General features: G+C 31.6%; 2 protein-coding genes across 2 annotated transcripts in view; one reads left to right on the top strand and one right to left on the bottom strand.

Annotated features, from left to right (window-relative positions):
- Positions 1–24,377, bottom strand: part of LOC113514256 (putative fatty acyl-CoA reductase CG5065) — a 106,887-nt gene that overhangs the window by 49,961 nt on the left and 32,549 nt on the right. The window lies entirely within an intron of this gene.
- LOC113522419 (putative fatty acyl-CoA reductase CG5065) lies at positions 239–22,696 on the top strand. The gene is made up of 13 exons (XM_052893101.1): positions 239–420; positions 11,697–11,909; positions 12,751–12,908; positions 13,491–13,581; positions 15,413–15,558; positions 16,248–16,357; positions 16,828–16,911; positions 17,982–18,090; positions 18,891–18,967; positions 19,239–19,401; positions 19,968–20,118; positions 20,966–21,072; positions 21,464–22,696. Exons 2-13 carry the CDS (start codon positions 11,712–11,714, stop codon positions 21,561–21,563), a joined length of 1,494 nt encoding a protein of 497 aa, XP_052749061.1. The 5' UTR covers positions 239–420; positions 11,697–11,711; the 3' UTR covers positions 21,564–22,696.

Here is a 24,377-nt window from a genome sequence, read left to right as displayed (position 1 = left end):
AGGTACTTTTATCTGTGTACAGATTTCCTATAGGAATTTGAATCTAATTATGTTCCGCTATTTAAAAACGGAGTTGAGTAATAATTTTAATTAAAGTGGAGTAATAATTTCTAGTCATTTGTTTCAAATTTATTAATATTCTAATTAGTATTAATTATTTATGTTAATTAACAAATGGGTCATTAGACTCTACTGCAATTATACAGGTTAGTATTTAAGCACACAAGATGAATTTATAAGAACACATTACGTTGCATCGTCATTCGCTACTGCAACGCGTTAGTAGTTGGTATACAGTCACCGTGCGGACTGCTGGCACTTTACGCAAAAAAAAATCGTGTGCTATTTATTCGAAAATTTTAAATTTGGTATTATTATTGTGCTATATTTGTGTACTATTGTGACCTTACTTGTTTCTTGGTAAGTTGTTCATTTACCATTACCAATTTTAATTGACAGTTTTCTTTTTTATAACAATAGATTTAGATGTCTCTTGTGCGATTGAGTATTAACCTATCGTTTGATTGCATGAAACCTATGTAGTTGCGAAAGATAATTCAAATTGCCGTAATGGTTCGTGCCCCTAGATGTACGTTATCTTATTTCTCGTATCTATAAGGAATACTAGTTTGAAGAGCAATGAAATTAATATTATGAAATATATATTTTTTTATATCACATAATACTTATAACTACTTAGATGTTTACAATAATTAATATTTATATCATGTGGCTGACGGTAATAATGGAAAATACGTAAATAATAAATTAATATTAACACACTACCCTCGATCTCTTTAAAGTATAACATCTACATAATATCTCAGTTCATAAGTGCTTAGAAATGTGAAATAAGCAATTGTAAAAAAGGAAATTTTGCATCACCATAGTCCGATGACACGAATTTAATTTTCAATAAAATTTTTGTCTGTTCTTTGTAGAAATTTTGCTATTATATTCCGTGTCAGAAGTATGTATCATAAGAAATTATATTAATAAGTAGATACTGATTTAAGATAATCAGTGATAAAATGTCATGTCGTAACTATTTCCAAAAAGAATAAGTTCTAAAATTGACTGTATTTTTTTCTACGATGATTTCAAGCATTCTTTTTGCAGTCGCCGGAGTTTATTAACCCATTGGTTCTATACAATTTTTCTCTGGATTCTTTTATGGGATAAAATCAATCAATTATAGATATTATATCAAATTGAAACATACGCCAGATTTAAAGTTAGACCTTCATGAATATAAGCATGAAAACCTTATCCAATTTGATATAGCAGTTTTTGTGCAATGCCGAAACAAGCACACAGACAGTCAGACAGACAAAATTTGCAAAAAATATTATTTTGGCCTCTATTAGTGTTATTAAGACCCCTCTCACCCTTTTTATTATTTCTTAAATAACAAGAAGCACTTGTTCACGAGTATGACGGATGAGTTAGTCAACATTATGTTCAACCATATTATTAGGAGCCCAACAACCCAGCCCACCACGCTACCTCCAGTTTGAACATGCGTATGACTTGTTTCAAGATACGCGATTACGTCAAAAATATCGACAATAAATTCAATGTGACAATATACCCACTACAAAAGACATACATATATTTGTATAATTTGATAAATTCATAAATATTTCCAAGAATCAGTGGTTTTTTTAATGACAAAAATGTCAATATTTTAATAAATAAATAATATTAGCAACTATAATCATACTAAATTTCATCGTGCGATCCATGCAAACTGTTTATAATTACTCCTCTCGATCTAAAGGTTGCCTAGAGAGATCGTTTTAGCGATAAAGCTACGTATTGTTTTCTCATAAGTTTACTATTGTAATTTTTTGGAGGAAACAATAAAGAGTATCTATCTATCTATTATATATTACCCATTTTGAATTTATTAAAATTCAGTTTAAATTTACATTGGTCAAGTATTTGTGTCATTAATAAATTCGTGTATCTTGTAATAGGCCTTTTTACAAAGTCTTTTTTATAATGGCTTTAAAACGCCTTTCTGGGAAGTCCAGGATATATTTTGTTTTATATGTTTAGAATTGTTATAATTCACAGGCGTTATCCTAGTCGGATAGATGGTTAGTTGTACGACCACATGAAAATCACATACCTATATTGACGTTATCAGTTTCATTGATCCTTTATCCCTATAATCAGATTTGGTGACATTGAAATCTGTTAATAAATGATTGAGAAATAGTCGAAGTTTACGTATTTTAACGTAGAATGACGCTGGCCGCCGGCGCGCCCCTAGCGTCGCTCCAGCTACTTGAGATCGTCGTACTAAAAAGTTCGCGCACTTTGCCTTTATTTTGCGAAAAGTTGTTTATTTTTTTTTTATAAATATTATAAATAATGCATGAAGGCTTTGCAAAAGAACAAAGTGATAATTTACCAAGAATTCATCTAACTATATTGTTTTATTATTTAAAATAAATAAGTACTTTAAAGTTGTAACTTCGGATAAATTCAATTTATAAATTACAATTATTTAATTAAAATGCATATATTTCAAAAATATACAGCTAATATAGTCATCACCTGTGGCTTCGTTCTTGTGTAAATATTTACAGATTTCAATCTTTAATTTTCAAAGTAAGAAGCAATTTCATTCTGGTTTCAGTCTCATCTTTATTAATCGGATAAAGAAATACTGGGTATATTTCATTCTATGTCGTGTATGACGTACCGAAAACGTGTCTATTGATTATAGTAATGTCACGACAATAATGGCAAAAATGATCTTCGCACTAAAGTGTACGGACTATCTTGAATTGTTGCAAAATTAATTAACTGAAATCCAGTCACGTAATTACAAAAGAATGAAGGTTAAATTATAATTACCAAAAATATAACTAATAGATATTGAGCAATTCGTCTGTACGGACTGGTAACAACAACTCATCGATTGTCTATTTGGCTCTTACTACTATATAATTTTAAATAACGACCTTGGCAGTTTAACACAGTGCTTTACCTTCCGATAGTCGTGGGTTCGATTCCCTCACAACACAAAAATTTATATTCCTATGTATATACCTATATCTGGGCATTTTTATGTATACGTATGCATTTACTACAAATTTAAACTAATTATTTCTTATGTTACAACCTGTTGAATCCGGCAAACGTTGTTTTGTCACTTACCGCTACCTGCCAGACCTATTTTTTTAAACGGGATAAATGCTATTGATCTGATAATTTAAAGCAAACAATACCTATATATTATTTACAAAATATTATATTATAAACTGTCACATTTATTATATTAGTACGAAATAGGCTAGTGAAAAATTAAACTCCTATACAATATAAATATATTAGTCAATATATTTAATAGTAAAATATATATTTATTTATTTATTTATATTACGGCATATATAACATCTCTATATGTATTTATAAAGGATAGAATTTTCATCGTGCCACCGATCAAACTGTTTATAATTATTCCTTTCTGTCCAAAGGTTGCCTGGAAAATATAGGCTTATTAAATTAGTCCGCTCATTGTTTTCTCAGTGTGATCATTTCTTGTAATTGTTTGTATCTATAATAAGTTTACTACTGTAATGTTTTGGAGGAAACAATAAAGAGTAATTGTCTATCTGTATATTTAATATAATTTATCCTTTTTATTTTGTCATATTTATATTGTTAATTTAATTTAAATATTATCTTTAACTTATTTATCAATATATCTATTTTACAATACTGCTAAGTTGCATCGTCGGAAGTTTGTAATTAAATATGTAAATTTATACCTGAGCATTGCGACCTTGACTGTGTGCACGAGCGGCAAATAAAAAGCGTGAATTGCGAGTTTGGACTCTTCACCATTTCTAATTTAGCCAACTTTGACAAAAGGAGTGCATTAGTTAAGTTAATTCATATGAATTTGAAAATCAACTTTGAATAGAAGGATGTTCTAAATTCATTCATATTTTTTGTGTTTATATTATGCGATAGCTTCGGCATCAATCATCAATCGGCGAACAATTCGAAACGGTTTTGATATTTTTTTATCATAACTGGTATTTAAAAAAAGAATTATTAAACCAGTTCAGTAATGATGAATATATTACGTAAAGTCTGAATAAGTATTAGTCTTCTATCGTACGCTTCTTCAGACACTTCTTTCCACATACAGCCACGAGCAGTGGTAATTACATACCACCAAGTGAGTATTTTCGTTTGTTTCTATGTATATTATATATCCGTTTTAAAATTGATATGGGTCTAAGAAATGATCCTTCTTTCATTTAAATCAGCTGAAAACACTTATATGTGTAAATAGTGCGTGCGGAACTCTCACGACGCTAGACATCACAGTATAACTAAATTAATCCTCATTATCAATTCTTTAAGCCGCGTTTGCTTATCCAGCAAGCAGTCTTTCAGCTAAAATAATAATCAATCGATACCTAGGTAAGGTATAAAAAGAGCGTGAACATCCAAGAGGTTTTTTTTTTTTTATAAGCCGGCATCCCTGGTTCTAAGGCGAGATAAATGCAATCAATAAAACATTCTAAGCATTCGTTGCACAACTTTCAGTGAAATATGGCGGTCACGGACAGACGTATTAAAGAAATGTATTCGCAATATCAAATTTAATATACTTTGTGTTTTATTGTTATCATACACATCGACTTTCACTTTTATTTTATTACTAGCTGTATCTCGCGTATTTGCTCGTAGTTTTATCATAATTACAGGCTATTTAAATAGCTTGTATCCTTCCTTAAGAGATGAGCTATCAAATTCAAATAGAATTTTTCAAATCCGACTAGTAGTTCAAGGTGAAAACGCATTCAAACAAACAAACTTTTTTGCTTTATTATATTATTTAATAACAAAATCATGCTCGTACAATCTCTCCTACTTCCAATACTTGACTATGCTGACGTTTATTTTTGGCTTCTACGCTGAAACGTTTATAAAATCTAGCTGTCAGGTTCATCTTTGGTCTTTATAAATACGATCTGATCTCCGTCTTTCGCAATCAGTTAATGTGACTCCTTATCCGACTACGACGTAATACGCATATCTTGTCTTTCCTTTATAATATACTTAATGATCTCAATTCTCTATTGTGTCGGAGCAGAGGGCTCCCGCTTTAATGATTATCATCACCAATCCGTCCTAAAAGCTCCTGTCAGGTTCTGTCCAAGATGCTCGAATTTCCTTAGTGTAGGACATATTGTTTGTTGCCCAATTATGGAACAAACTTCCTTCCCACATACAAGAGAGTTCTTCAAGAAAAAGCTCTGGAATCTTATTCTTATTCATTTTTTATATTAAATTGTCAAATCTTAAAATCATTAAATAAATTTATAATACAGTTAGTATTTATGTAATATTATATATTAATATTTTATTTAACTATTTATTTGTAGCATATGTATTAATTAATATTAATGTTGTTCGTATAACACTCGTACAATTTGGTTGCCCGCTAACGACATGCTTTCCCACTGTATTGGATGGACTAGAAGAAATCTCTTTCAGAGATAAGTCTACCCTTGCTTACAAAATTGTAATGTATTAAATTAATTAATTATAAATGTATTATCTATGTATGTAATTTACAAGAGCAATAAAGTATATAATTTAGTATAGATTACTTATGTTCTACTGTAAATAAACTGATGCACATTTAAAGATCGATAATCCGCGTGTATGAACACGATGATTATTACAAAGTACAATTTGATACACACAGTATCCTTCATGCTATTCTAAAGAATTCAAGTGTTATGTTTCACTGTAATTTTACTGTCTGAAACAGTCTGAAATAAGTCTGAAACAGAGGCACTCATGCAGATTACTCAAATTATAAAATTAAATAAAATTTAAGTCTTTTTTACACATGTATTTGAATTTCGTCTCGGATCAAATCACAGTATCGTCCTTAATACTATGCAGCGGGTAGTAAGGAAAGGTACCTGCCTAGTCGACCTGGTCGAGTCTTTCAAATCTTACACCCACGTTAATCTTTCTAGGTATTTGATATGAAGACCTACATATCACCCAACTAAAAAAACAGTTTCTCACGCTCGACTTTATCTAAGCTTGGGAATTGTTTTTTAAGTCTAACAACGTTCTACATTGTTGTGTCGTATGTTTTTTTACTAAATTTCGTAAATTCAAGTAGATTAGGTTCTAATACTTTATTTTAAATTACGTACGGTAGCATCAAAGAACAATTTTTAGTCATTGTATCTTTTGTATCACATCTCATTCAAATTTACTATATTTATTATTTTTATAACAGTGCAATAAAGTGTAAATAAATAAATATAAAAATTTTCAATCATTTCGTTTAGAGAATTGTTGACTGACTTGGCTGTATTGGTTGAAACAGTTAGTTTAATTGAAATAATTCGTAAATTATGGAAGCAGACAAATAATCTAACTTTTGATAAAATTTATTTATTTATTAGCGAAAAAAAAAAAGAATAATGTATCAGGAAAGTAGTAATACTAACAGAGCAATTAGGGCCGAGTAAAGCCTCAAATTTAGAGCACCTGTGATAAATGATAATGATGATATGTAATTAATTGGTGATGTTTCGAATAAACTTGAAGCAGATAAAGTACAAGCACCCAAAACGGACATGTTTGTATGATAAGATGTGCAAACATACATAAGAAAGTGTGTCAAGACAGGAAACAAGTGACCATTGTCACAGCTCAAGAGGTGCAACTACGGTAATAATTTCACCACTAAACGTGACACTAAATTGAATTGTCGGATTGAATATTACTTAATGTCAAGGTGAGAGGTTGTTACGTGATTGAAACACTTGGAAGGGCCTTGTTGACAATGATTTGAAATTTTAAGGTTCCGCATACGAAAGGTACGATATTGGAATTTGCACGAAATACTAGGCTTATTCCGGGTTTTCGATGTCCGCGTTAAAATGTAGATTGAAAAATATAACTCGATGACAGAATTTTCCACAGATATCAGGGCCAACAAATTTTACAACTACGTCACGAGTACCTGTTCATACAAGTAATGTGTCTTGTAGGTACTGTTTATTTATTTACACTTTATTTAACCTGTAACAAAAATAAAGAATAAATATAATTATTAATTAAGGTGAAGTATAACGAAATGTGATTTTATCGCTGAGCATTCTCTTCTAGATAATTTTTGGATAAAGGGCATTGAAAAAAGATAAAGGGTAGGAGGTACATTATAATAATACTCTCTGTTGATAAGTAAGAATTTTATAAAATGGTCTCACATTAATTGTGACTATTGAAGTTGAAATTTTTCTTTGTGGACATTATTATGCAAATTAAATACATTAAAAATTACAAGAGTAACAACAAGAGGCTTTATGATACTGTAGTAAAGTCTATATTCGCATGCTCTTTACGACCCATTTGATCATCTGCTGCGATTTTAATTCATAAATAATATCATAATAATTCGAATGCAACAATTAACTGTAATGTCATTAACAGTTATTTGTAGCATTCTATTAAGAAGCGACGTAGCTGGAGTAACTTATAATTTTGCGTGTCACATGTGAAATATTCCATGCCTATTACGAAACATATCGTCATTTAATGATATGTGGGTTTTCACGACTGAAGTCGATTCTATTATTGCATACAAAAATGTACTTGTTGATTCTGCGCACGCAGTTTTTTATGACACTTATTGCTCGCTACATCTTAAAAACTTGCCAGGAAACTCTTTGAGGTAGTCTTAAATACTATAAATAATATGAATACTTATAAATTTTAAATAAGTACTGGAAGGAAAGTAGCTCATCGGTTTTATGGACTTTTTTTCTAAATTCCTTTTTTCACCTCATTATCTGTTAAGCAAAATTGGATGAATTAATTTACACAAGGATATACGTTATACACTCCATATAAACAAGGAAACTATGCTGGATGCACATGTGATATGCATGCATGATACACGATGTAATTATGTATGCATATGCACGGAATAGTCAATCAGTTTTAGTGTAACATGATATGTATATTAATCTTGAATGATTGTGGATATAGCTACAAGAAAAATACGCAATTAATATCGCATAGAGTAATGACCAAAATTGTGTTGAAGTTACATTATAATTCTTATCATGAGTCTCGGCATTTTATTGCCTTTGTCTTAATTTATGGGATATTTTTATAAAACGTCTTTGTCCTGCTAGTGCAGAGCTGGCCTTAGGTCGCTTGATGTTATTGTTGTTGTAAATTTTCACCCAGCTTATCCTGGCCAAATCACCAAGATCAGCTTTCACTTCAAAACACCGACGTCGATTTTAATTCAATTCTTTACTGATCCTATGATAAATATATATATATATATTGTTTTGATGATATATATACATATACATATCATTCACTGGTAGCTCATCAGTGAATACCGATAACGTAGATTTTATTGCATTCTAAATTATTTCATTTTCATTCCATAAAAAAAAAAACCTCCATTACGGCCTCTTTGGTTAGGCACTGGACAGACGTTGAAACAATGGCGGCGTGGATTATAGAATTAATATAGAACTTATTAATTTTTACCAGCAACTGTAACTAATCTGTAAGAATGACTTGCCATCAGAACACCATGTATGCCAGCATTCACTTGACATACATACATGAAGACTACTCTATACTCATTCAAATAGAATATTTCTTGTAATAATAAAGTTAGCTAACCATAATGTTTTGTAATATTGTCGAATCAGCATGACATTTAAATATAATGTTTGAAAAATGAGCAGATATACGCAATTATGTGTACATCACGGATGAAAGAAATACAATAGTATGCTTAGTGTTTGTATATGGAATTAGCATATTACATTCTTAGATCCTTCAGATAGTGTCTCACTTAGATTATATAGACATGTGAATGCTTCGTCAGATTTATCGATGTGTGTGTAAATAGGGTTACCAGTATTACAAGTGCCAGAGTTGCCAGTATGATTTATAATGATGCTCTTTTTTTTCTTTAGTAAATATTTTGATTTGTATCTAAGTATAGATATAAAACACGTATTAGTATTTAATAGCGCTGCAATTTTAATTAATACATGTATATTAATTTAAAAAAAATATAAATTAAAAAAGTCGACCTGATTTGAAACATTTTAATTCCAATTATCTGCAACATTGAAAAAAGTACGTTTTATTAACCAAACGTCAAATTAACAAATTAAATTTTGACACATTGTTGATACTCAAGGTACATGGAATTCCTAATTTAAGGTATCTCAATACAACCGCTTTGCTAAGAACTTGCCAACTTTTTATTCATGTGTGCGTGAATACAATGTTATACAGCTTGAAATCAAAAGCATTAGCATCCTTTAAAGAAAGTGTTCTATCGGCGAAACTGAATATTTCTTTACAAACATCGACGTAAATACAAATAACGCTTTATTAAAAATCTTTGTACAATACACTAGCTACTCAGTTGGGATGCAAGCATTGACGCATTACGTTCTAGCATCTTTTTTAATGATTATAATTGAATTGCGCTATTAGTATACGCTAGCGGGGCACCAGTTAGGGATGATAAGTGAGGATGAAAGCAGGTCCGTTAGCCCATCATGATGAATTCAACACGAATTAACTACGATGGTTTCAGGAGAACTAATTGGTTGTTAGGGTATTTTCCTAACGAAGGGGTTGTAGAACCCATTATCAACAATCCCTTTCCACCAAATAAAAATCAATTATCATATACCATCTATATAGACGCATCACTTCAAAGTGGCTGCACCTGTTTGGCTAATTTTTTTGCTGCGTTTGCAATTACCAGGCCTAGATTACCATGAATATTTGAAAAATCGTACGGAAAAGTGAAAACATTGTGTTAATAAATCTCAATATAAAAAATGAACGAGACTGTAGACAGTTCTTCATTAGAACACCCGTATGGCCCTAAGGCTACTAGTATAGAATAGTAAATATCATAAAAAGATTAATTTTATGTATTGCCTAACAGTGTAGTTAGTGAACGATTGACCTCGGTAGTCAGTGCTATTCGAAAAGCATCCTTTTATCTATATAGAATTGTACAAACTAATTGTAAACCATTATTGAGATTGTGCTATAGATTGGATTTAAATAATAATATCTAACCTTCACATTTTTATAAAAGTTCTTTTAATCAACTCAAGGTGCAGTCCTACTCTACCAAACGAGCTTATACTGTCTTCCCCCACTCGTCTGAATGTGTTAGTCGTAAATGTGCTTAAAAAGATTTTTTCCTCTACTGCATTCGCGAACAGATTTGTAAGTGCTCTATGAACAAGACCATAGAACGTTTCTCGAATTTACGTGATCGCTCGAGCAGGCAGCTGCCGTAGCAATATAAATAATCAAACCATATGCAGAATTTCTTGAAGAGTTTGTAATATTAGGTTTTTTTATTTGGTGCAAAGGGAAATTTAACCCACCGGTGATATCGCTATATAAAGCATTATTGAGAGACGATAAATAGGGAAAAAAGCGGGTCATTTAACTCACCATGACGAATTCGATAAAAATTAATCATAATAGTTTCTAGGGGGAACCGCATGGAGGTCGGTCACTTTTTTTTCTTCCCCCAGTTATCATGACAATAACGAATGGATAACCAATTTATTATAAATATAGAATTTGTTGGAAATTGTACGTTTACAAATACGTTTAGATACGCCAAGTACTATATAGAGGAAAGAAATACTACGTAAAGCAATTGTTCTGTTATGATACTTGTTCTATATTTTAGCTCTAACATTAGTGTATTTAGGATTACTTTCTAATAGCCTGGCCCCTTTAAAAAAGCGCATATATACTCTCAGAAACGTCTTTGTGTAGCTACGCATTCTGGGATAGACGACGGTCAATTCTGCAAAGGCAAAACCTAACTGGTTTTGATTTAAAAATCTAACTATTGAATCAATTTTGGTAAGATTTGTATGGAACCAATTTGAAGGTATATCTCTAATATATAAAATTCTCATGTCGCGGTGTTTGTTACCAAATTCCTCCGAAACGGCTTTACCGATTTTTATGAAATTTTGGGTGCATATCGGGTAGGTATAACGGTAGAATTGGCCAACATCTATTTTTCATACTTCTCAATGATAAGAGTAACCCACCCCTAAATATTTTTTTATTTGTAATTTTTGAACAAAATTTGTTATTTTTATTTTATTATGATTTAGCATCGAAAAATACATGCAACTTCAAATTTTCACTCTTTTATGATCAACTCCTATTTTTTGTGATTTTTATATGCCGCAATATGGTTGTAAGATGACAATCGAATATAATGGTTGTAGTACGATAAATTTTCATGTATAGTTCTAGAAATAATGTATATGGTAAAACAACGTTTGCCGAGTCAGCTAGTCTATATATAGATAAAAAAGAATTTCCCAAATCTGTTTACAATTGATGGAATTCTGAGGTTATGATTATAAAAAAAATATATAATCAAATTGCAAACTTCCTTTTTTGAAGTCTGTTGAAAATACTCTTTATTAGGAGGGAGCGAATTCTTAGTATTGGTGTGTCAGATCCACCTCCATACGCGATTGAGGTTATCACTCTATTCATCTGAAAGCTGCAATCCATTGCATCTCCCCGTGTAGAGTAGTCACTTGGAAACCTTTCACAATAATAAATAAGTTTATATTTGTCCGCAGAAAAAATCAATCAACATGGCGCCATCTATGAGTGTTAAGGAATACTACTCAAATAAAACAATATTCATCACTGGCGCAACGGGATTTATGGGGAAAGTCTTGGTGGAGAAACTTCTCAGATCATGCCCGGAAATAAAGAAAATATATTTATTAATGAGACCTAAGAGAGGACAAAACACTAAAGAGAGATTGGAAACGTTTATAAATTGCGTGGTAAGTACTGCCATCTAGTGGGACATAGTGCAATATTTATATATGTACAATTATACTTTTTGTTTATAATTACAATAAGCCGTGCATGCAATTTTCGAGTACATATTACCTATATTAAACTCGCCTACGCTAACAGTATACACTGGCCGGCACCAGTGAGGCATAATAAGTAAGGATGAAAAGGCAGGTCAGTTGGGTCATCGCCATCGAATTTAGCACGATGATTTCCAGAGGGGACCACATGGAGGTCGGCATTATTAACAAATATTATAAGCGAAAAAGATATAAATGTATATTGTGTGTATGTAACGATAACGAGCCATAAATAATTGTAAATTATTTGAACACCTTGATTGTCATAATGATAATGTGACGATAATTATATTGATGAGTCTATAACGTGATGGGTAGATGCGTTGTAATATATTCCAACCAATGCCGACATCGCATGACGTCTAACAACTACAGAAGCGGTGTGCTAGGGTACTAGGGTTTTTATACAGGGCAGTATTAATTTATCCACTGTCGACCACGACATTTATGACATTTATGACCTTTGTATTGTTTTAAAACTACGAAATATTTGCACAAGACGACGTGGCGCTTTATGATTAAACAAATTAATAACTGTAGCGCTCCTATATTTTTATTTCTTCATACAGACAAATTGACAAAAGATAGGATTTGACCTTCAGCCCTCTGTAAAGGCCATCTGCGATCAAAAATATTAGATGGAAAAAAATAGGACGTAATTGTTTGTTATAGAAGTGAAATTACAAGGTATGAAGGCATAACACCATAATCCTGTGTTTACATCTAAATGTCATGACTATATTTTTAGGTCTTCAGCCATATAAAGGATGATTATCCCAAACGCCTGGACAAACTCCAAGTAATACCTGGTGACATCTTAGCTGAAGGTCTCGGTATTTCCATCGAAGACCGTGATCTGTTGCAAAGGGAATGTCAAATTTTGTTCCATTGTGCAGCTTGTGTAAGGTAATTCGATAATCCTAATATAATATTTCATTCTAAAAAAACATAATTATGAATAGTATTAGTACGGTAGCAATATGGAAGCAAGTAAATTCTATAATAATAATAATTTGTATTTAAGAAAGATACAGTTGCATAAGGTACAATTTACAATTTTTACAATTTATATTCAACGAAAAAATATCTGCATTACCATCAGTCCCCAAACTAGGCCAGACTTGTATCTTGGGGACTAAAAAATGCTATAAGAATTATCAAAATCAATTTAGAAAAACCATGAATATCGTGCAATATTAAAATAATTTAAAATTGTTGATGAAAGTTCCACAAAAACAAACTGACATCAATTATATCAAAACGAGTTATTTTAAAATCTAAAGTACTGAACCGATTTTGATAAAATTTCCATGAGACCAATTTGAAAGTATATGTTCTTTCAGTTACTTCGGTAACCACTTACCATCGTGTGGGCCGTATGCTTGTTTGCCACCTCAGTGGTATAAAACAAGTAAATAAATGTAACCGAATTGGGAAGCTCCCTCTTTCCTAAAGTCTTTTCTATTAGATATTACGTTTATGTTACAGGTTTGACATGTTCATCCGAGATGCCATAAACTTGAATACTTTGGGCACGAAGAAAGTGCTCGACTTAGCTGACGGCATGAAAGAGCTCGAGGTATGAATTTAATTGAGTAGCTTATCCCTATTCTTTTTAATAATGTGTTTACTTTTTTCATATTATAGTAGATATAAAAAAAGAAATACATTCCACAAAAATACAAGTCGCAACTTACCCTTAATTCGAATCCGAACCGAGGTTTATAATTCGCACAAAAGATATATGTAAATACCTATTGTTTTTATTCTACAAGTTACCATTTACCATCAGATTGATCGTCGACACATTTATTATTCCTAGTTGTTTGTAATAAAAAAAACTCAAGCGTTATCACACATTACAACATCGTAATAGATATTTTTTTTAATGGGTGATTATGGAATGGTGACCCCACCGGTATACCGGCGGGGCACCAGTGAGGGGTGATAGGTGAGGATGAAGTAGGTCAGTTAGCCCACCGTGACGAATTCAACAAGAATTGTTCACGATGGTTTCCAAGGGGAACCACGTGGAGGTCGACCTAATAGGGCATATTGCTAGCAATGGGGCTGTCAAACTCCATTGCTAACAATCCCTTTCCCCCCTTAATAGATAATATTAAAAACACGTATCGCTATCCATTATTGTAAATCTTATTTTTCTTTACACGACAATCGAGTCAAGAATAATTTATTAATGATTAGTACCTGCGTGTTAAATAAGTTACCGTATAGAATGATTAATTTACACTTGCATATTTTGAAATAAATATTTACTTAGTGGTTTCTTTAGGATCGACATGGTCCACGTGACACCCTTAATATTGCAGGCGTTCATAGACTACAGTGACTGTTACCATCAGACAGACGCTGTAGCTTGTTTGCCATCTTTGTGGTATAAAAAAAATAAGATTTACTGAAACCTAAAAAGAATGTATGCATTGAGGTCGATTCTGTGAGGCCATTTCAAATTTTCAATTTAATATCACAGTGACATCTTAAGTCTAAGGACCAATATAAACTAAATTTCTAATATGTTTTAGTCCTTATGGTCATATGTTTAGTTTACAATAGTCCTCAAAACAGTAACTTCGCGAAATTACGAATTTAAAATATATTTTTTATACCACTGAGGTGGCACACAAGCATACAGCCCACCTGATGGTAAGCGGTTACCGTAGCCTATGAACGCCTGCAACACCAGGGGCATTACGCGCCCGTTGCCGATCCTGAAGAAACCTCTTTACCCCTTTTTTGAAGAACTCCATACTGTAGTATCGTGGAAAAACCTCTATCATTAGCTCATTCCAAATCGATCGATCGATCGAAATCGATCTCATCGTTCCTTATTTAGTAAAGATTTAGGTAACTTTTTTTTTATTTTGTTGGATTTGTCAATTAGTATATATTATTATTACTTACTAAACAATTACTGGAAATTTTTATTTTGATCACAAAAAAAGTATTTGAAAACTTCGAAAGCATAATATGAAGCAGATGCAAAAATTTTAATTAAAAATTTACGTGCAACTATTTAATAAGGAAAAAAACCTGTGGCAACTTTTTCCATGACTGCAATTTTAGCTCTCTATCAAAGTGTTTTTTTTAACAGAAATACTTTAAATTCAAGTGACGAATACAAGAATTAACCACGATGGTTTATCTGATATGGTTATATTGCTAGCAATAGGGCTATTCAATTCCCATTACTAACAATTTCTTTCTCCTAAAACGACCATAAAAATGCTTATAGTGAAATTTTCTTGATACTTTTTAATAATCTCTCTTGATAGAATCGTTTTTTCTTGTCTAATAGTTATTTAAGTCAGTATTAAGCTCTAAGCCCACGATATTAGATATGTCTCAGATATCTCTATACAACAGTATCAAAATAACTTATTTTGTTCCAGGTTTTCATTCACGTATCGACCTCATACTGCAGATGTGAAGTTGAAGTATTGGAAGAAAAAGTGTATCCATCCAAACACAACTATGAGGATGTAATGGAGAGCGTCAGGTGGATGGATGATGATCTTTTACATCACTTGGAGCCTAAGTAAGATATTATTTTATATTAGAGTTTCAGACAGTATATGTGTGTGTGTGTGTGTGTGTGTGTGTGTCCAAAGGGAATTTTATACGCATACTATGTCAGTTGTTTCCGACAATTATTTCAACTTCATCCGGTAGTCTTCTTCAGGTGGTGTACGACGCTTACGTCGTAACTTCACGCCTCGCATTAAAACAACGACAACAGTAGGCAAATTGGCTCTGTAAATTATTCATTTATGTTCGTTTTACTCACATTAAATTAAATTCCAGGATATAAGATAGTCATTATTTAACAATTTTGCCTCTGACTATTAAAATGTTTATTACCCAATTGTGGTGATACACAAATTTACAGTTCCTTAAACAAATAGGCTAATGGGTTTGACGATAGAATGTTTTCATTGTAATTTAATATTAAATGAGAGCATCATTCGACGATTGGTTTTTCTTATGTGCGCGATAACAAAAACATACCTAAAGAGAGTTTCGTTTGCCACTTAATTATTTTACTTATTTATTTAGTTAAGGTGCACATTTAAAAAACATATAAGACAATTACACAATTAAAAATATATATCAGTTGATTCTATTTAAGGAATTGCAGCACATATAAAATTATGCGATAAATTTAATAAAAATCTGTCATAAATCATATTTGCAATTAATCTTGTAAACTAATCTTTTTCTTTATAGAATCATAGAACCTCAACCTAATACTTACGCGTATACCAAGGCGCTGACAGAAAATATGGTATCTGAACATGCCGGGAAATATCCCATCATTATAGCAAGACCTTCGATTGGTAAGTTCACAATTTGCTCAAGCTCACAAAAACCTAGTAATAATAATTGCCATTAGAGTTGCCAGATTCGGTATTTTTTTCACAATTTTAGGTAAAAATTATTATCTTTGTACAACTTCGAAAAATTAAATAGTTGGGCTTATATTTGAAAAAAAAATTAAATATGTAAAAGCATAATAAATTTGGGATAATTTTTTCACTGTTTAGATATTTTTAAAATCATATAAGAATATAAAGAATTTTAAATAATATAAAGAAATTAGTTGTAGGTACATAAGAGAGTTCATTCATCGTTCGCGTAATGATTACAAGGCAAAACGTATCGACAGCAGTTTGTGATTGGGTTAAAGTGAACGAAATCATATCAATTTAGACGAAAAATATTTTAAATTAAGAACATAAGAATAAATTTATATGGTCTTATATTACTGTTAATGTAAAGAAAAGTAACAGTTTTACTTTGTTCACAGTAACGGCTGCATTGAAGGAGCCTATACCGGGATGGGTGGATAATTTGAACGGTCCTACGGGACTGATAGTTGGAGCTGGAAAAGGTAATTTGGATACATATTCCTGCGAAATAACTAAATATGTGACCAATAGTGTAGTAGATTATTAAGGACATTTATATTTATTAATAAAAATGGAATATTAACAGCCAGCACTCTCGGTAAACGCTGACAGGATATTAGTGAATAACGGTAGAAGTAAATTTTTTTAATGGGTGAAAATGGCATGGTAACCCCGCCTGCGCTATCGGCATACACTGGCGGGTCACCAGTGATAGGTGAGGATTAAAAGGCAGGTCAGTTAGCCCATCGTGACGAATTCAACGATAAAGTAGTCACGATAGTTTCCAGGGGGAACTGCGTGGAGGTCGACCTGATAGCGTATATTGATAACAATGGGGACTAACCTCCCCATTACTAACAATCCCTTCCCCCTGGTAGAAATTAGTTAGATGATCGTGACGAATTAACCAGGAATAAAGCGATGATTTCCTATCGTCGCTTTATTCCTCCTCGCGTGGAGATCGACCTGGCAGGGTATATTCCCAGCAATGCCACTTTCTCATTCTTCAACTTCCTCGTTATTATTATTTTAACAAATTCCCTTATTAGAGGAATTTGCCGACTGTTGACATTATGATAATCGTTGAGAGTTGCCCATATTTCATCGAGCATATTAGAATCAAACATGGTAGGGGATAATTCTACCACTATCAGCTTTTTTCATCACAACACTTCAATCTATGTTATCAGTATTTTTCATCACTGGAAATTTAGTTAAAAACTTACTGAACCATATTTTTTTAAATCATAAAAACCTCTTATGATCTAAAAAATATTGTTGGTCGTATATAGTCCCTGCATAGAATAGGCCACCCCTTCCTATCCCGACTAAGGTAGGGCGTAGGACGGGCAGCAGCGTCCCTCTTAAAACATTTCTAAAGCCTAACTACGGTTGCTAATCCACCTGCCAAATGTGGCAACTATTGGCAATACCCCTCCAAGGGGGAAGCTTATATTCAGCAGTGGACAGTTAAATTCTGATACGATAATATAATGATCCAAATTGAAAAAAAAGATTGTAAAAAAAGTCTAAATTTTTTTTAATATTACAGGTGCAATACGTACAATGCATTGCAATGCTTCGTATATGGCTGATGTCATACCAGTCGACATTGTTGTCAATGCTTGTATACTTCTTGGTTATACAACAGCTTTGGAAAAGTGAGTATTATATATTTACATTTAATATGAATTAAAGATGATATAAGAGACGATTATTGGACAATACTTGTCAATTATTATAAATATTAACTTGAATTTGTGTTTAACATTTGTGAATTAACGACTCAAACAATTGTCACGAAATTTAGCATACACGTACTATTTGGAATAGAGAAGGCTAATTTTTTTTTTCTTTATACAACTTAGAATGGCAAACAAGCTGACGGCTCACCTGAAAGTGGAAGTGGAAAGTGGTAACCGTCACCTATAGACATGAGCAGTACCATGGACATACCAGAGTATACTGTTTCGCCCATAATACCCCCCATGCGTTGCCATTCCTGAGGACTCAGGTGTTATTCCTCTGTACCCTGTAAATTCACGCCATATCCCACACTTCAAATCGAAACACAGTCATGCAAACACAACTGCTCACGGTTGAAACACGAATGGGACAGAGGTACCCAAGCAATCGACTTTTGTACAAAGTCTCCCTCTGGTAAATAAATATTAAATTAATAAATATATCGATATTGAGGTTTATTCTTTTTACAAGGCACCAGCAGAATATCAATACTAAGGGTACTCCGCAGCTTAATGCAGAGTTGTTTGCCTTTTCACAATTGCGGCACATAAAAGCACCAACAAATTTATATTTCCCTTATAAATTGATAAATTATGTGCATGTAATGGTGAATAAATAAATTGCTATAAAAAAATATTTATATTATTTCTCGACCTTAATCCACTGTGCTCTAATGTACCTTGCCAAATAACAGCTTAAATTTTTCTATTTTCAGGCCTAAGGAAGTGGCTGTATGCAATATAACACAGTCAGGAATAAACCCTATTTCCTGGGAACAAGCACTCGAGTTAGGTTAGTAATTTTAAATTTATTACAGCTATTTTAAATACAGCTAATTTTAGCGTCATGCAGGTGGCTCAGGGCTGTTCTTTATGGCAGTCTATGGGGGGGTCTATGTTTAGCAGTGAAAAGATAATGTCTAAGACAATCATGATAATGATGAATTTTATTGTCAACTAGATAATCCGATGAACTTCGTATTACCTACAACGCCATCTATTGAAAATAATCCAAAGTAGCGATTACTAGTGATATTTATTAAAAAATACTACTCATTTTCTAGGTCGCCTCCACGTCCAAGAATTTCCGTTCTCCGTCTGCATTTGGTACCCTGGTGGTTCACCAAAAACCTCAAAGCTTCAGCATCAAATTGCCGTATTTTTCACGCATCTACTTCCTGCGTATTTAGTGGACTTGCTGATGGTCTTAATGGGGAAAAAGACATTGTAAGTATACTTATTAATTTGTATAATTTCATAATTAATCAGGTAAAATACAATAGTATTTCTGAATAGATATGACATTGAAATATTCAAGAAAAGAGCAAATTTATTATTATTACTCGTATTACTAATTTTCAATAGTGTAGCCTTGTACATATTGCACCAAATATAAATATTACAAAACGACGTGGTGGAATGAAATCGGGGAGAGTCTATCACCTAAAAATTAATTTGAAACTGATACATAGTTCTTTTTTGTTTTTTGTGTGATTCACATATATACTATTTTTCCTTTTTTCCACTTTATTTACGGTGCCAAAGCACGGTATACAACTTATTAGTTTTTTTTTTTTTCTGTAAAAAACTACTAAATTTATTCTCTTAGCAACAATATTTCCAAATAGATACGACAATCTTCAAGAAAAGAGTATTCTAATACTCTTTAAAAGTCCAGTAACATACTTATAAATTCTTTCATCTTGCGGGTGCCTATAGGCGACGTTAATACCTTACCATTAGGTAAGCTGCAAGCCTGTTTGTCCTATGTAATATAATTCAATATTTTTCAGCATGGTGAAAACGCAGAAACGTATCAACTATGGCTTAGAAGTGCTACAGTATTACACGACGAAGGAATGGCACTTCAAGAACGATAACTTATTGGCACTTCGGCAGAAAATTTCTGTTGAAGATGACGAGACTTATTACACCGATGTCAAGGTAAAGAATCTTTATTAATATTACAAATCTGAAATTATTTGATTGTTTATTTATTTGTTTGTTGGTTACCTCATGGCACAACTGAAGTCATGTAATTTGGCAAACACGCTGTATTTGGAATAGAGAGGGACATAGGCTATATCTTATAGCGAATGCGATACATTAAAACAACATTTACAATAAAATGGTGTTCTTCAGAAAGAATACCCTTTTTAAGAAACCTTAATAGGTTTCTTTAGGATCGACAACGCACACGTGACACCTCTATTGCTGTAGGCATTCATAGGCTGCAGTGACCGATTATCATCAGAGGGGTTTGTATGCTTATTGCCACTTTTGTGGTATAAAAAATGTATAAGATGCGAAATAAAATTTGTACATACATTTAGAAACACATAAAATTATATGATTTTCTGTATTTATAAATAAAAAAAAAATATATTTAATTTGTTCTGGACCGCATTGTATATTTTTTTTTATATAAATGGGAATACAACGCCTGCGCTATAGATATACGTTGGGGCACCAGTGATAGATAATAAGTGAACATGAAAGTAAGTCAGTTAGCCCATTGTGACGAATTCCACAAGAATTAACCATGACGGTTTCCAGAAGGAACCGCGTGGAAGTTGACCTGATAGAGTATATTGCTAGCAATGGTGCTGTTGACCCCATTACTAAGAATCCTTTCCACCTTTGTATATTTGTATTGTGTATTAGTTTGTTTTGTAATACCACATAGTGAAGCATGAGTCAATATTGGATAATATGACACTGTATTGTATCTCCAAGGGTATTTATTAATTCACTACTGTCGAATGTTCACTATTTTTTTTATATATTACAGTTAATCAATTGGAATCTCTACATAAGGGACTACGTTCAGGGTGCCCGCCACTATTGCGTCAAAGAAGATCCAGCAACTCTTCCTCAGGCCAGAAAACTACAACAAAAGTAAGTATTAATTTAAATTCTGAATAAGAGACGTATCTTAGTTTTTTTATAGCACGATTTTTGTTCACGATGGTTACTAAGGGGAACCACGTGGAGGTCGACCTAACAGGGTATATTGCTAGCAATGGGGCTGTCAAACTCCATTGCTAACAATCCCTTTCCTCCTAAAGGGTACCATGGAGATCACATTTTCTTCGATCGTCATGGTATTGTTTATGTCTATACGCGACGGTTACTTCTTTCCATCAAGTGGGCCGTCAGTTTGTTTGCCATTCTAAGTTGCATAAAAAAAATTGAATGAAATTGATGGAAATACAACAACAAAACAAGATATGTAATCTGGCCCGAAAATTTTATTATAATATTTTAATTTTTTTTTTATTGTTTTCAGATTATACTACATCGACAGGACAATGCAAGTCTTGATATATACGTTATGTATCTATTTTTTATATCATTATTTTAAATTATTCTTGTCATTTCTCCATTAGTATCAACTTAAACTCAATGTTTATGAAATTAATGTATTTATTTTGGTTGCTTTATTATTATTTTTATATAAATCTGTGTTAAAATCTAATTAGACTGATAATAAGATTTAATTTTATGCAATAGAAGCAGTGTATGCTTCCTAATTATTGATCAATCTGTATTAATGTCAAATTGATCAATGTGTTAATAGATAGAATAATTCAATATAAATGCTTTGTTCAAAATAGACCAATTTTATTGTGTGCGTGAATGGGGACACCAGAATATATAGTTATAACTTAGAATGTGGAAAAAATTTATACTACAGAGTTAAGTTTAGAATTAAATACAAAACTAAATTTTCACGTTTATATTTTATACAAAAGAGATTCATAATGACGCTTATCTTAGCTCTAGCTAGTGACTAATTTAATATGTTGTAAATAAATGGCGTTGACTGTTAGCACTAGATACAATTTTGAGTTTATAATTAATCATTGCAAATATACACACACAATAATAAAATTGTGGAAAAGTAAAAGTGTACATGTCGACAAGTGTATATGTATGTATATATGACGTATTTCATCTCTGCCATTCCCCAAACTAAGTAATCCTAAACTATACTAGACTATACTTGCCAAAGGCATTATATTGCATTATTTGTAGTTTTTAAATCGTTAACATTCTCTTAAGAGTGAAACTGAACATTTTTTCTAAAGAAATATGGCTCAAATAAGGTTGACATTTTTTTAAATTTATTATAATAATATATGGATATCAATGTCTCCCTTACAAACTCGATTAATATATTAGAAGCACGAATTGTTTTGTTTTTCAACTTATTGTTTCATTGCAAATATGTACAGTTCCACTATTGGCACATTAATTTCCTTATCATTTCAACTTTACTGTCTATAAAAATAAAATTATGGGATAAGTTTTTTTTTAAATGTGTGTATTTTACTCAATAGTGAAATATAGTCTTAAGAATAATGTTTAATATTAAATATCATTATTGTTTATCTATAATATAAGATAAAAGGTAAACATTATATTTTAATTTTAATACATTTATTATTACATAAAAATATAAGTAATACATGCTTGTAATGTTTTTTTGATCCATTTTATATTTAAATAATCTACGGGAAATTTCAACTTTCAATGAATTTATTAAAACTATATTAACTTTATTAAATAATAGTTATTAAAATAATTACACATATATTACACAAAGTACAAAGCCCGTAATATTGATATAATTTAAATGTATGTAACTATTTAAACTAATTAAACAACAATGTCACGCATTAGTAAATTTTAATTAGTTTAAAACTTACTAATGTGTTTAACGTACAATTAAATTGATTAAAAATTTTTTACAAGTACAAAATTTTTCTCACTTGTATGGTTTTTAAGTAGATATGTATTTATAAAAATAATGTAAAAAGTGTGATAATTAAAGTATTATAATGAATGGGCAAAAACTGTAAAATACTTATCTTTAAATTAATTGAATAAATATTTACAAATAACAGGTTTTTAATTTCATTTTGTTCATAGGTAATTACTAATAATTAATAAATACCAAGTACATATTTCGAGTTAATATAAGTATATTTAGGCGTATCAATGCCCTATAATTTGACAAAAATAATACTAACAGTATTCTAGTGTCATAAAGAAATCCTTAAAGAGTTGATAAATTATAATTTTATATATTTATTTACTCTTTATTGCATCACTTAACGAATAATACAAAGATATATATTACACTTATGGAGTACAAACGGTGGTCTTATCGTTAAAGCAATCTCTTCCAGACAAACTTTGGGTAGAGGAGAAAGAAAAAAGACGGTAGCTATTTGGCGCAAGAAATGTAACTTATAAAAATAGAAAAACGCTAATAACTTTCGTGATTAAAAAATTAATATTTGCTTCTATTCAACAAGCAATATTCCCAAATTCATCATAACCTTCATTTTTATCTTTTTATTTTTATCTTATACAGTCACTTCATTTAAATTATAATTTTAAAAATTTAATTTGAAACCAAAATATATAAACGCATTTACTATTTATACATTTATAAAGGAAACATAAAAATCCATGTTTCAAAGTGGATTAAAATAATAACTTTCAGGAAATTTTACAGGGAACATTTAGTAAAACAACGCATCGTTCACTCAACCAAGTTGAGTGAACGATGCGTTGATTCTGAAAGAACCTGTTTAATTTCGCACTTGTTAAGTGTTTGTATTTGTATCAAGTAATATAGAAACATGCTGAAATACCTGTCTAGTATCAGCATTGTTTTCTCTTTCTTATCCCAGTCCTTAATTTCAGCATTAATTTGGATCAGGCCTTATCGTATAGCGGGACCAGAAAGCTCGGTCCTGTATTTTTTTTTTCATAGATTTTAATGGAATGGTATTACGCCTGCAATATCAGCATACGGTAACGAATGACCAGTGAGTGGTGATAAGTTAGGATGAAAGCAGATTAATTAGCCCATTGTGATGAATTACACAAGAATTAAACACGGTAGTTTACAGGACACTCTGTGCTGGGTTGTCCATAGGAGCTAAAGTCTGCGCTTTCATCTTCTAGATATTGAACTATCATGTTGCGCTATGTTTTTTCTTCTCCCAGGCATTTCGTAGGACATTTTAGTGTTCATGACAGTTTTTACCAAAAAGTTAACGTCTCATCATGAGGCCGTATTCTTATTCTTAAAGCCATATCATCTAAAACTGCTTTCTTTTAGTTTACCCGGTATTAGTGCTACTCCGATAGGTTCTTTTACGTACGCATTGCGTATTTTTTTCAGA

This window comes from Galleria mellonella, unplaced genomic scaffold, assembly GCF_026898425.1.
Source record: "Galleria mellonella isolate WM207_F2 unplaced genomic scaffold, CSIRO_AGI_GalMel_v1 utg172, whole genome shotgun sequence".
Lineage (NCBI taxonomy): Eukaryota > Metazoa > Arthropoda > Insecta > Lepidoptera > Pyralidae > Galleria > Galleria mellonella.
This window is presented reverse-complemented; position numbering and strand designations above follow the sequence as displayed.